The sequence below is a fragment of the Bos mutus genome, chromosome 12, assembly GCF_027580195.1.
Source record: "Bos mutus isolate GX-2022 chromosome 12, NWIPB_WYAK_1.1, whole genome shotgun sequence".
In the NCBI taxonomy this organism is placed as follows: Eukaryota; Metazoa; Chordata; class Mammalia; order Artiodactyla; family Bovidae; genus Bos; species Bos mutus.
This window is the reverse complement of record NC_091628.1, coordinates 35,708,424-35,722,184: the sequence shown is the minus strand read 5'-3', so window position 1 is coordinate 35,722,184 and position 13,761 is coordinate 35,708,424. Positions and strand designations below refer to the sequence as shown.

General features: G+C 42.7%; 1 protein-coding gene across 4 annotated transcripts in view; it reads left to right on the top strand.

The window, feature by feature from the left end:
- Positions 1–13,761, top strand: part of IFT88 (intraflagellar transport 88) — a 61,424-nt gene that overhangs the window by 39,524 nt on the left and 8,139 nt on the right. For all 4 annotated transcript variants that reach the window (XM_070380540.1, XM_070380539.1, XM_070380537.1 and 1 more), the window contains 7 exons: positions 2,482–2,668; positions 3,523–3,631; positions 5,196–5,346; positions 6,090–6,205; positions 7,567–7,619; positions 8,488–8,553; positions 11,849–11,955. In XM_070380540.1, coding sequence (XP_070236641.1) covers positions 2,482–2,668; positions 3,523–3,631; positions 5,196–5,346; positions 6,090–6,205; positions 7,567–7,619; positions 8,488–8,553; positions 11,849–11,955 — 789 coding nt within the window. The remainder of the gene's footprint in view (positions 1–2,481; positions 2,669–3,522; positions 3,632–5,195; positions 5,347–6,089; positions 6,206–7,566; positions 7,620–8,487; positions 8,554–11,848; positions 11,956–13,761) is intronic.

Below are 13,761 nucleotides of genomic sequence, written 5' to 3'. Positions count from 1 at the left end.
GGGACGTCAGGATGAGAGATGGACTTGGCTGGTTGTCTCTTGAAGGTTTAAACTTTGATAATAGGTGCTGTGAACAGGAGGACCATCTTCCCTGGGTTCATATTTGCAGCCTTCATACCCCGTGTGATGGTATTTGGAGCTGGGGACTTAGGTTTAGCCAAGGCTGTGAGGGGATTTGTGCCTTTATTAGAAGAGGAGGAGACCAGAGCCCTGCCCTCTGAGGACACAGCAGGTGGGCACCTGCAGGTCTGGACATGGCTCTTGTTGGACACCAGGCCTGCTGGCCCCTCGATCCTTGCCCTCCAGCCTCCAGAACTGTGAGAGTAACTGTTGTTGTTGAAGGCCCGGCTCTGGTATGAAGACAGCAGCTGTGTGTCCAGGGAGCAAGTGGGGCACAGAGTGCAGGGGTGGGGATCGAGGAGGCCAGAGTGCCAGTCAGATGGAGACAGGAGAGGAGAAGCTTACAGCCTGATGACTCTGATGGGTGGGAGGCATGAAGGGAAGCAGGAGTCTTGAGAGCAGAGAGCCAGTGTGGGAGAACAGAGATCCCAGGCTGGAGGTAGGGGTCCTACAGGGGCAGGGAGGGGAGAGGAAGGGCTTGGCCTTCATGCCATCACTTGACGCCTCAGCTGACCCTGAGGACCTTCCCTGCTGGGATAGGTCTGGGCCATTGTACCTACAGCTACTCCCAGGAGGGGCCCCTGCCTGCCCCAGGGTCATGAACGGGTTGACAGCAAGGCCAGAACCTGGCGTTCCCAGCTGTTTCTGGACCGGTCTCCGCTGCAGCCAGTCCGTTAGATTTAGAAAATCTTCAGTAGACTTTGTGAAGATGGTTTACTTCCTGACCAGATTTTTATCAGGTTGGATGAGTGTGCAGGAGGAGACCAAGAAAAACTTACAAGGAGGAGAACTGAGTGGTCAGCCGAGCAGAGCCACTGCAGCCTCTGACCAGTGACTCGCTGCTCCTGGTTCTGAGGGAGTGTTTGAGGTAGAGTGACCAGTCTGGGGTGTCACGTGGGTGACAGAGTCCAAGGTGTGTGGCTTGTGTCCAGTGTGGGGTCTGTTGCTCTGTAATAAGACTTAGTGCTTGATGTCACCAAGGCCCCCTCACATCCTGCCTGAAGGGCCTGGATTTACCTGGCGCCCCATCACCTGAGGCTGGGAGGTGCTCCCTCTGTCTCACAGCACTGCTTGCTCATCTGCCAGGGTCCCTGAGAGCAGAGGCCCCTGTGCTCATGGAGTCTGTTGTCCTGTTGCGGGGTGGCGGGGAAGGGTTCAGGGAGGGAAGGGTGTGGAGGGGAGGGAGGGGAGGGTGCAGGGGTGGGGCGGGGGGAGGAGGCTTCGGTTGGGGGGGAGGGTGTGGAGGCCTTGGTTGTCCTCGAGGCTGCTTTTGAGTCTTGCTCTCCCCACCCTGCTCCTCCCCTCCCTCCCAGGACCCTGAGGTCATCCAGCCACAGCATCAGGCTCAAAGCCATTTCATCAGGCTCAAAGCCATTTCTAGTCTCCACTCATGGCTCATCGCCTCTGCAGCAGCCCCTCACTGCTTTTCCTGCAACCTAATCCAGTAGACAGTGTTGCATGTTTCAGTGTTTATGGCAGCAGCACCTGGCTGATAGGTACTGATTCATAAATCATAGTGCAGAGTCCCCACAGATTCTCATATGTGCGTGCTCAGAGCAGTGTCACTCACGATAACCATAAGTGGCTGGAAACACCCCAGTGCCCGTCATCTTGGTGGAGAGGTCCCTGGGACGCGGCTGCCCTCACAGATCCGGGCCATGGTCATCAGCAGGAGGAAGAACTGGACTTTGTGGCAGGGAGCGAGTGAGGACAGCCTGGGGCCCAGGGGCGTCTCCACACCAGCCCTGCAGCTGGAGATCAGGAAGGACCTTCACCAGGGAGGGGGAGGGTAGTGCTGCCTCACATCCTGGAGCCCCACAGCCGCTGGACAAGAACCACAGGGGAGGGGAGGTGGGAAGCTGGGTCCCTCCCTCAGCCAAGATGACGAGGCACCAGCAGTTATGTGAGAGGCCTGCACAGGGCAGGTGAAGGATGGCCATGTCCTCATCAGGCAGTGACACAGTGACACTGGTGATGCAGCGGAGGCCGTGGACTGTGGTGACACAGGGATCCATGGGCCATGCAGCCAGGGTGGTGATGGGGGCAGTGGTGCCTTGGTAGCTGTGTAGGTGTTGTAGGTGTGGGGAGCTCACACCTTCCATCTGTGGTGACAGGAGATGGAGCCACTGACTTCTGAATGGTGGGGTGTTCAGACCATGACTATGGAGAAATCATTCATAAGAAACTTCTTGATGATTAAAACCCTTCTATAGGATGAGTCTGGCAAGACTAGGATATGTAAAATGTGTGTTTCTCCTATCTGTAATTTCAGAAAGTCCATTTATCATGTCTGTAATCTCAGAAGAGTCAGAGAAGGTGAGAAGAGCTTCAGGTAATTTGTGCGTTTGGTACTTTATTTAGGAAAATGAATTTGCACAAGCCAGTAGCTATGCAGATTTAGCTGTGAACTCTGACAGATATAATCCGTCGGCTCTTACTAATAAAGGGAATACAGTCTTTGCAAATGGAGACTATGAGAAGGCAGCCGAGTTCTATAAAGAGGCTCTAAGAAATGACTGTTCTTGCACTGAAGCGCTTTATAACATTGGTGAGTAAAATGGGAAAGTTGCCCTTTTGTTTTCCACCCTCCTGGGTTGGGGCTGGGTGAGAGGAGCCGGCAGGGAGGAATGAGCAGTTTTAGTGGCATAGGCAGACAGTGAAGCTGCATGTGAAGGAAGTGCGGGGGTAGAAGACGGGCGAGTGTAGAGCCCTTGGGGCGGGAGGTCAGTCACCAGGCACTGTCTGTTTTAGCTTCTTCATGCATTTAAATGTGTCTCCTAGTCCATTGCTTGAAGGAGCTTTATTAGTTCTTCTGTGAAAGGGAATTTTTCTATGTTTTATGTAGTCATATTTGGCTTTTGAAAACTTTTGGCTCATTTGTTTATTGCTTTACGAAGCCCTTCCCTGCCTCAAGATTACAAAATCATTTTCCTCTGTTTTCTTTTCATACTTATATAGCTTTGTTTTTTCTGTTTTTCAAATAAATTATGAATTTATTTGAAAGAGGAAAAAATTCAAGAGAGGACTCTGGATTTTTTGTCATACGTGGTCACTTGTCCTGGCACCTTTATGACTTGTCCCTTAGTTGTCCTCAACTTCATATGCCCACTGACTGAATTCTGTAACCCAGCTTGTTTCTGAACTGTTTGTTATGTCCTTTCTATCCATTTGTCATTCCTGCCCCACCCTCCATTTTATGAAAGCTTTGGGCATGTTTTGGTGTCTGCCAAACATCAATGGAATTTCCTGTCTTCTCTCCCTTTTTAACAAATTGTGTTCATTTTTATTTTGACTTCTGGATGAATATTTACCTATGTTTAAATATTCATTCTGTTACTTTGAGAAAATTACTACCAGTGCTAGTATTTATAATTTATGTTTTTTCTTTTCCTTCTTCTCAAGGCCTTACCTATAAGAAGCTAAACCGGCTTGATGAAGCTTTGGACTGTTTCCTGAAACTTCATGCAATCCTAAGAAATAGCGCCCAAGTCCTTTACCAGATAGCAAATGTGTATCTTCCTTAAGAATGGTTTCATTAATTCACTCAGCTGGTGACTGAGTACCACTTACTAGATAAGCTTAACCAGTGAAGTAATTGATGTGGATATATTTTAAAATCTAGCTATCAGTTTAATCGGAGAAGGCAATGGCACCCCACTCCAGTACTCTTGCCTGGAAAATCCCATGGACAGAGGAGCCTCGTAGGCTCCAGTCCATGGGGTCGCTAAGAGTCGGGCACGACTGAGCGACTTCACTTTCACTTTTCACTTTCATGCATTGGAGAAGGAAATGGCAACCCACTCCAGTGTTCTTGCCTGGAGAATCCCAGGGACAGAGGAGCCTAGTGGGCTGCCATCTATGGGGTCGCACAGAGTTGGACACGACTGAAGCGACTTAGCAGCAGCAGCAGCAGCAGCAGCAGCAGTTTAATATGTGATGAAAATATTATTTGAGTGATCGTGTTTTAAAGGGTCATGTGTTATAGGAGGAATTGTTTAGAAGTGGCAGCTATTATTAATCTTTAGAAATAATAATTGAAGTAATTGGGTGTCATGTCAAGTCCACACAGCTGTTCACTGAGCATAAATTAGACCCTTCAGGGAGCTCTGTGGTAGCCCAGTGGTTAGGACTGTGTGCTCTCACTGCCAGGCCCTGGATTTGATTCCTGGCGGAAACTAAGATCCTGCAACCTGTGCATCGTGCCAAAAAATCAGAAATAATAATGTTTTACATATATTCTCCTGTTCTTCTGGTAGAGTAGATAAAAATTTTGGGGTAAAAAATTTTAGTTGTAGAGCAGATAGTGTTTGTTATTTCTTTTAGCCCTTTTTTTTTTTTTGCCGAGTTCTTTTCTCCTGAGATGTCACTGTTATGACCTGCTGGTGTCTTGTTCCTGATCAGTTTGGATCCAGACAAGCAATTGATGTGTTTGAGACTATTTGAATACATTTCCTTATTTTTATGTTTTTCTTGTGATGTCATGTTTGTCATCATTAAAAACAGAAGACTTATTTTTCAGTGAAACTTTGGATTGAAATATTTTCATTAAGGTAGCTAATACAAAATAATTAATAGTCTAAGTATTGGTATGAATAAATTATTTTAATGTATGCAGAGGATTTACAAGGCACAGAGCTACAAAAAGCTGTCTTGGGCTTGTACTGTAATTAGAGAAAAACTCATCTGAAAGTAAACAGAAACCATTCTTTTAAAATGTTGCTCATGTTAAGAGAGGGTGAATAATTGAACACAGCATTCACATGTCTTTGTTAAAAACAAATTTTGGATAAGACGTTGAATAAAACAGCACACTGTTAATTCTTGTAGAAATGTGGCGATCTTAGTGGGTAGTAATGAAGCAGAAGGAAAAGCAAGGTGTACACAGGGACAGAAGTGCTGTTTCCAGTGAGACCCCGTTTTTCATCCTCATCCCTGAAGAAAACCTGGAGTAAACAGTGTTACGTAGCACATTAGTATAGACTAAGAAACATTTTTATTGAAATGTTGGCTTTAGGTTTGCTTCTTGATCAATGAATTTAGAAAAATTTTGTTATCCTTAATTAAAATTGTCTAAGATACGAGTTAATGGAAGATCCCAGTCAAGCTATGGAATGGTTGATGCAGCTGATCAGCGTTGTTCCCACTGACTCCAGGGCCCTGTCTAAACTGGGAGGGCTGTATGACAGCGAGGGGGATAAGTCCCAAGCATTCCAGTACTACTACGAGGTGGGTTTGTGGTCTCGCCTACCTTCTATGAGTTGTTTTAAAGAAGACAGCAGGCCTTTTAAGTTTTAAAAATTAGAAATGCTTATTAGCTTTTAACGGAGAAGGCACTGGCAACCCACTCCAGTACTCTTGCCTGGAAACTCCCACGGACGGAGGAGCCTGCTAGGCTGCAGTCCGTGGGGTCGCTAAGAGTCAGACAAGAGTCAGACACGACTGAGCGACTTCCTTTCACTTTCCTGCATTGGAGAAGGAAATGGCAACCCGCTCCAGTGTTCTTGCCTGGAGAATCCCAGGGACGGGGAAGCCTGGTGGGCTGCCGTCTATGGGGTCGCACAGAGTTGGACACGACTGAATCGACTTAGCAGCAGCATTAGCTTTTAAATGAATAGTGATTTAAAATAAAGCATCTGTGGAATATAAAGTTAGTTTTTGATTGAATTTAATAAAAAATAAAAATAAAAAGTTCAAATTCATTTTTCTCCTGAAGGATGATTTCATTGCTTTTGAGTCTATTACATATTTAATTTGACTCAGATTGTGTATCAGTACATCAAAAAGATGTTTATAGGTAACTGAAAAATGTGTCAAGCGAATCTTAAGTTCTCCAAATCTTGTGCAGTTTCAAAGCTTGTACAGTGCTTCTGACAGCTGGTGTGTTTTAATTAAGACATGTCACACTGGGTAAATTACTGTGGCCAGTGGTAAATGCTGCTGACTGAACTGTTGACTAGTTCACTCTCCAGTCATATAGGTATTTCCCGTCCAACATTGAGGTCATCGAGTGGCTCGGGGCCTATTACATTGACACCCAGTTTTGTGAAAAAGCCATTCAGTACTTTGAAAGAGCTTCTCTTATACAGTAAGTAACTGTTATGATTTTGTGTTTAGTTAAATGCCTGAAATCTGATAGACCTACTGCTCTCCTGAACGGCTGTAGTGAACATTCATGCATCATTTCCATTTTCTGTGTTTCATTTGACTCAGTCTTTATTGTGATAAATATATTTCCTTTTTATGCACAAGTTAAAAAAAATTTCTTTAAGGTACTTTGTGTTTTTCACATCTCAGCAAGCAACTATTATTTCTTTATCAATTAGAAAATTATTTCTTTATCAATTAGAAAACTCTGCCAAGGGCAGAGTTTAATTTCTGAAAGAACCCTAATAGAAATGTTTCACTTGTCTCAATGTATAATTGATATACATTATACAGCTCAGTGTCATATCTTTTTGCCTTTTCATACTGTTTGTGGGGTTCTTAAGGCAAGAACACTGAAGTGGTTTGCCATTGCCTTCTCCATATATTATATATTAAGAATAAAACTTTTAAAGATGGCTTTAAGTTCATATCAGAATGTTCTATACATGTCTGATTCAAAAATAATTGGGTTATACCATGTTCTGCTTTGTATTTGAATTTTAACATTAAATGTGGGGCAAGTGGAGGTGGAGGACAAGGTGGGGAGGGAATGGTTATGAGGGTAAAATAAATAAGACACAAAGCCATATTGTGCAGCACAGGGAATATAGCCTGTATTTTAGAACAACTTTAAACGGAGTCATTTGAATCACTATGTTGTATACTTAAAACTAATACTGTAAATCAACTACATATTTGATTTGGAAAAATAAAGTGAGGAGAGCGTTAAGTTATTCTCTAGTCTTTTATTTTGTCAAATTTTTTTCTTAGAAATTTTTAATAGTGGTCTTTAGAAATCCTGGTCATGTTTATTTTAGAAAAAAAAATTCATTTATTTCTTTTTAAGGGGATAAAAAAAGGATGAGTAGAATTCTTTTTTACTTTCTTTTTAGTTGAAGTCTAATTGTTCAAATACAAGGTCAAAAATTGCCATTAGGTACTGAATTTGCAAGCCTAAAGCTCATTTTCCAAGCCTGAGGTACTAAGCCAAAGAACTGGCAAAGGTTTAATATAGAATGCTGAGAACTTTACCCAGATTGGTGAGCTTTATTCTTACATCTAAATAAGGTGTGAATTAGATTGAAGGACTCTGAATCTGAATTTCCTGATATAAATACAGCAGATGATGGTGAAGGACATTATATATATGCTGTTTTTAATAACAAAGATGATCTAATCATATATCGAAAAGTAATCAGAAGATAGTATAGGTAATAGGTATAGGTAATAGGCTTTATAAAGTTGTATGACCACAGATTATTTTTGTTTCATCTAATTTCATCTAATTTATTTCTTTTATAGGCCTACACAAGTGAAATGGCAGCTGATGGTAGCTAGTTGTTTTAGAAGAAGTGGTAAATGCTCTTATTCATTTTAATATATGTTGCTTCTTTCTGTCATTTAGGTCATTATGTATGTACATGTGTTTTGACTTTGTGTATTTATTAATATTAACTTTTGATAAGCACACATATTTGAGGCATTATATGAAAGACACAGTGGTTACCACAATAAAGAAAAAAGTTATGTTCCTGTTGGCAGTACAACCTTGCTGTGTACACACATTTTATTACATCAGTTGCCTGAACTCACAGAACGCCCATCTGTGAAGTGTGTGTGTGAGGTCCTCCGGTCTGAGCTCTGATGTGTAGGTCAGGGGAAGAGAAGCTGCCTCAGCTAACCCGGCAAACCTGAGCTGGACTCTCCTGCTTCACCTCCATCATTCCTGCCAGACTCTGAGGGCGGCCGCCTTCTTATACACGGAGGCCTACACAGGGCCAAAGCTATTTCCTGAGATTTTCACAAACATCTTTGATCCAAAATTCACTTTTTTTTATTCTTTGCTAATATGTGAAGCTAAATTACTTTATTACAAAATAAAATGCCTTCTATTATTAATGTTTCAAAATAAAAACTGCAAAACAAGTTATTTTTCATCTTTTCCAGGTGAATAACATTGCAATTAGTCTCTCAAATTATTTTAAGAAGTAGAACTAAGTTTCAGCCATCACTGGTTTACATCTGCTTTTACCCCTTTTTCAAATTTATCTGTGCATTTTCTTCCAGAGGTTGTATTAAGAATGGTTACTTACGCTTGTGGCAAGCATGAAAGTCATTCTTCTAAACCAGTGAAGTGGTGCCAGTATATGGAATTTAAATTAGTCCTTGGCTGAATCCTGTGAATTTCTATAATTGCTTGTTTGTTTTCTCTTTTACTTATAGGTAACTACCAAAAAGCATTAGACACTTATAAAGATATTCACAGAAAATTTCCAGAAAATGTAGAATGTAAGTGGGACTACAGTTTATAACTTGTGAGGGCATACGTCCTCACATTTTATGTCTAAAGATGTAATAATTACCTTTGCTACAGTAGCTGCCTAGGTAGATACCAACCTATAACTTGTGGTACATGTATTCAAATATGTGATATAGGATCAGAAAAATTGACTATGCAAGTACCTGGTGGTGCTAGTGGTAAAGAACCTGCCTGCCAATGCAGCAGATGTTAAGAGATGCAGGTTTGGTCTCTGGGTTGGGAAGATCCCTTGGAGGAGGGTGTGGCAACCCACTCCAGTATTCTTGCCTGAAGAATCCCATGAACAGAGGAGCCTGGTGGAGTGCAGTCCATATTGTCACAAAGAGTTAGACTGAAGTGACTTAGTACACATGCACACCTTTTTATAGAATTTAATTGTTGGTGGACTTAAATACATCACTGGGAAATTTCCTGGCAGTCCAGTGGAAAGGACTTCACCTACTCACTGCTGAAGGCCCATGTTCAATCCCTGGTCAGGGAACTAAATTCCGCTAATTCCGTAGCCTGGCCAAAAAAAAAGAATTTTTTTTAAAGTGAGGCTTCAGTTAAAAACAAATAAATATACCACTTAATTCTCTTTTATAGCAAAGATATCTATATTTCAAAGCTTTATGAAATTTTAAGACTAGATTTTGGTTTATTATTGATTTTTAAAAGTTTATAAACTCTGGTATTTTATAGAAAAGGCATTTTAAACTATCCATTTAATGTATAACTTTTTGAGGTTGAAAATACACCTTTAGAGTTTATGATAATAGAATGCTAATAATTTTGCTGATACTGACAGCAAATGAAGTTTTATTAGATTATTTTTAAACGTTATATCTTATTTCCTTTTTAAAAAGTTGGCTTTGTATAAAATATTTATTTATTTTAATCTTACTGCACAGTGGATTTGATGCAATTTGAAGTAACAATGCAGTGTTACAGTAACAACAAGATCAGGATCCAGAAGAGGACAAAATAACTGTATTCTGTGTGTTTACTCAGTTGTTCAGTTGTGTCTGACTCTCTGTGACCCTCTGGTCTGTAACTTCTCAGATTCCTCTGTCCATGGGACTTTTCAGGGAAGAATACTGTATTCTAGGTTGTATATTCTCAGTAAACTGTATTTGGCCCTGAGTAGCCTTGGGGCTCGGAGAAGGCAGTGGCAACCCACTCCAGTGCTGGTGCCTTGAAAATCCCATGGACAGAGGAGCCTGGTAGGCTGCAGTCCATGGGGTCGCAAAGAGTTGGACACGACTGAGTGACTTCACTTTCACTTTTCATTTTCATGCATTGGAGAAGGAAATGGCAACCCACTCCAGTACTCTTGCCTGGAAAATCCCATGGACGGTGGAGCCTGGTGGGCTGCCGTCTATGAGAGTCGGACACGACTGAAGCAACTTAGCAGCAGCAGCAGCAGCCTTGGGGCTAAAGGAAAAAGAGAAAACACAGTGGTTTGTATGAATGAAATCTTTACTATTTATGAGCAAAATAGGAAGTAGTTCTTTTGGAGGAAGCAGATCTGTTCAGCTCTTGCTGCAGTCGTGTTGAAACGCCTAGGAGGGTGGGCAAGGTCACTGAGAGACGTCAGTGCTCCTGCTAACATCCCTGCAACAAGTAGAATACGTGTGTGAAAAGACCATTCTGAGTGTTGTCCTCATGACTGAACACAAAACAGCACGTTTCAGTAAAAACATATCTTTTCTGGGCCAAGTTTTCAGTGGCACAGTCCAATCCAGGGGTTAGATATGCTGCATGTTCCTTCAGTAATATTTTTCTCAATTTGGCTTTTGTGAAAAGCAGAGTTCAGAATTACGGCCTTGAAAGGAGCCTAGGAGCAAGGGGTTTTGTAATGCTGCTCAGATGTGGGTTCATTAGCTCACAGCAGTTTCCAAACACCAGTCAAAAAAACAGGATACATGGGGATTACTTGTAAAGCCTGTAAAAACCACAAATCTATAGCCCAGCCCACAGAGAGTCTCCTTCAGGTTTGCAGTGGAGCTGGATGTGTGATTTTTTTTCTGTTTCTTTTTTTAACAACTTTTAATATAATTCTTAAGCTTGGCCACACTGGGAAACTGATGCTTTAGACATTAAATCGGAGCAGTGATAGAATAATCATTATAGTATCCCAGCCCAGGTATTGAACCCGCATCTCCCACATTGCAGGCAGATTCTTTACCAGCTGAACCACAAGGGAAGCCCAAGAATGCTGGAGTGGGTAACCTATCCCTTCTCCAGCAGATCTTTCCAACCCAGGAATTGAACCCGGGTCTCCTGCATTGCAAGTGGATTCTTTACCAGCTGAGCTATCAGGGAAGCCCATTATAGTAGTAGTAGTAGTAGTAGTAATAATAGTGATTCCATTTTGGAAGTGGAAACCCAGCAGTCTGCTAGGCAGAGTTTCCCAGCGTCTGCACCACTGACGTTGGGGATTGCATAATTCTGTTGTGGGGTCGTCCTGTGGATTCTAGAATGTCTAACAGCATCCTTGGCCTCCACCCACAGAGTGCCAGCTGCATACCTTCTGTTGGGTGCTGCCAGGTGTCCCCTGGGGACGCACTTGACATGGGTGGAGGACCACCACAGTAGTCACAGCACCTCTGCATTGTGCAGCAGATCGAGCGCCTCCCAGCAAGGCCGCATTTCTTTCTTTAAAGAGAGTTTAAGATTCCTTATAAAAGTCGAACGATGATCTATGCCACAAGGAATGTCCAGGACACTTGGGCCTGGGTAATTTTCAGAACAGGTGTAGTCAGTAGCCTACCTTGATGCTAGCATAGGAGAAACACTTGCACCCAAGTGCAGCCTCACTTTGAGCAGAGTATTTTTCTGATGAACCCAGAAAAGTCATCAGGTGACTGCAGTGCTGGTACATGGCACTGTTCCTGCCCTATGGACATGGCAGAAAACAAGACAGATGAAAATCCTGGCCTTGTGGAGCTTGGATTCTAGTGGGAAGGAAAAGACAATAAATATATAACATGTCAGGAGTCGTAAATGCATAAAGGAGAAACAGGTGAGGAGCTAAAGGTTTGAATTGTAGATGTCATGGTCTCCCCTGAAGGGCAGCAGGCTGGTGTGCCGAATCGTTCTAAGCCCTCCTTCAAGGAGCCCACTTCTCCGAAGGCCAGGAAGGCAAACTGCAGAGATTTTTCAGGAGAAACAAACACTGTTTGTGAGCATCATTCAGACTGTGTCCCCGAGGATCAAGTGTATTGATTTGTTCTTTGAACACCATGTATAAACACTTCTCTGAAAATGTTTTTCATAATTTAGGTCTACGTTTCTTGGTCCGTCTCTGCACAGACATTGGATTGAAAGAAGTTCAAGAATATGCAACAAAACTAAAGAGATTGGAAAAAATGAAAGAAATCAGAGAACAGGTATCTCACATGAATAAGCTGAAAACTGCTGTCTGTTGATTATGAAAACGTCAGCCTTTTGTGCTCATCTGAGTGATGTCAGGGCTTCTGTCAATAAAACTAAGTTGAAATTATTTTTGTGCTTTAGCGTGAAAGGAGAGATAACTGAAACTGTAGTTTTAGCATAAATTTCTGTCAAAACCTTGTTCCTAATCAGAGGAAGTGCATTAGATTCAATGTAGTCCTTGGTGGGTGGCTACTAATAGACTAACAATGGTAATTTTCCCGCTACAAATAACCACAGATTAATTTATAGACCTGACTTCAGCTGGAGAGTCCACGCCTGTGGGAACCAAGATGCAGGGACTCGTGGGTAGCAGTGGTGGTTTTTTGTTGGGCTGCTCTGTTGTATAGTAGGACATGGCACTGAGAATAGTGCTGGTGCCGGAAGGGTTGTATGCTTTTGTGTTCCCTGCAGTATTTTTACTTCTGAAAGTGAGTACTCCCTCCTGTGTTTGAGACTAGACTATTTAAAAATTTAATGTTATTTTTGAGTATCTGTCTTTCATAGAAAGAAATATATTCTTTAAGCTTAAACTTTTTCAAGAATTTAATTACCTTAGATAATTAAACCTAAGTTCCATATTTGCTTTCAAAATGTGGTTATCTTGTGTTTGCTTGGAGGATGTGATCTGTTTTATTCTTTTTAAAATCTGTCCATGGGATTCTCCAGACAAGAACTCTGGAGTCGGTTGCCATCTCCTCCTCCAGGGGATCTTGCTGACCCAGGACTGAACCTGTGTCTCTTACCTCTGCTTCATTAGGAAGCAGCTTCCCTGATAGCTCAGTTGATAAAGAATCCGCCTGCAATGCAGGAGACCCCAGCTCCATTCCTGGGTCCGGAAGATCCCCTGGAGAAGGGACAGGCTACCCACTCCAGTTTCTTCGGTTTCCCTTGCGTCCCAGCTGATGATGAATCCCCCTGCAATGCGGAAGACTGGGTTCGATCCCTGGGTTGGAAAGATCCTCTGGAGAAAGGAAAGGCTACCCATTCCAGTATTCTGGCCTGGAGAATTCCATGGACTCTGTAGTCCACGCGGTTGCAAAGAATCGGACGTGACTGAGGGACTTTCACTTTCACTTTCTTTACCCCTGCACCACCTGGGAAAACCTCATCGAGCTAAAAGAATTTTAACTTGGTCTTACAGAGCAGGGGCCCCACCCTATACCTATCCAGGCCCCAGAGTTAGATCTCTGGAGTCCAGGAGTCTGTGTTTTAAAAACAAGTTCTCCAGGTAATTTTTTAATCCACGATGTTCAAGAAACACTGGTCTAGAGTTATGCTTCTGAAGGGTTACCTTCAAATGATCAAACACCAGCTTAGGATACAAAGTCTGATTTAAAGAGAAAAGTAAACAAAATAAATTAGGTCATGGACTTTTTTCAACTGTTTTCAAATGAAGAACGATTTGTGTAGACCTGGTGGTTCAGAAGGTGAAGAATCCACCTGCATTGTAGGAGACACGGGTTCAATTCCTGGGTCGAGAAAATCCCCTGGAGGAGGAAATGGCAACCCATTTCAGTATTCTTGCCAGGGAAATCCCATGGACAGAGGAACCTGGAGGACTACAGTCCATGGGGTCACAAAGAGTCAGACATGACTTAGCGACTAAACCACCACCATAGGACAGGTAAATGGATTCACATTTATGTGGGTCAGGATAATGGATCTCCCCAAGCCCCTAGATCCTATATAAGATATTAAAGCTGGAAGTTCGTTTCTGTGGACTGACTTTTCAGAGCAGTGTGTCCTTTTCTGGAACATTT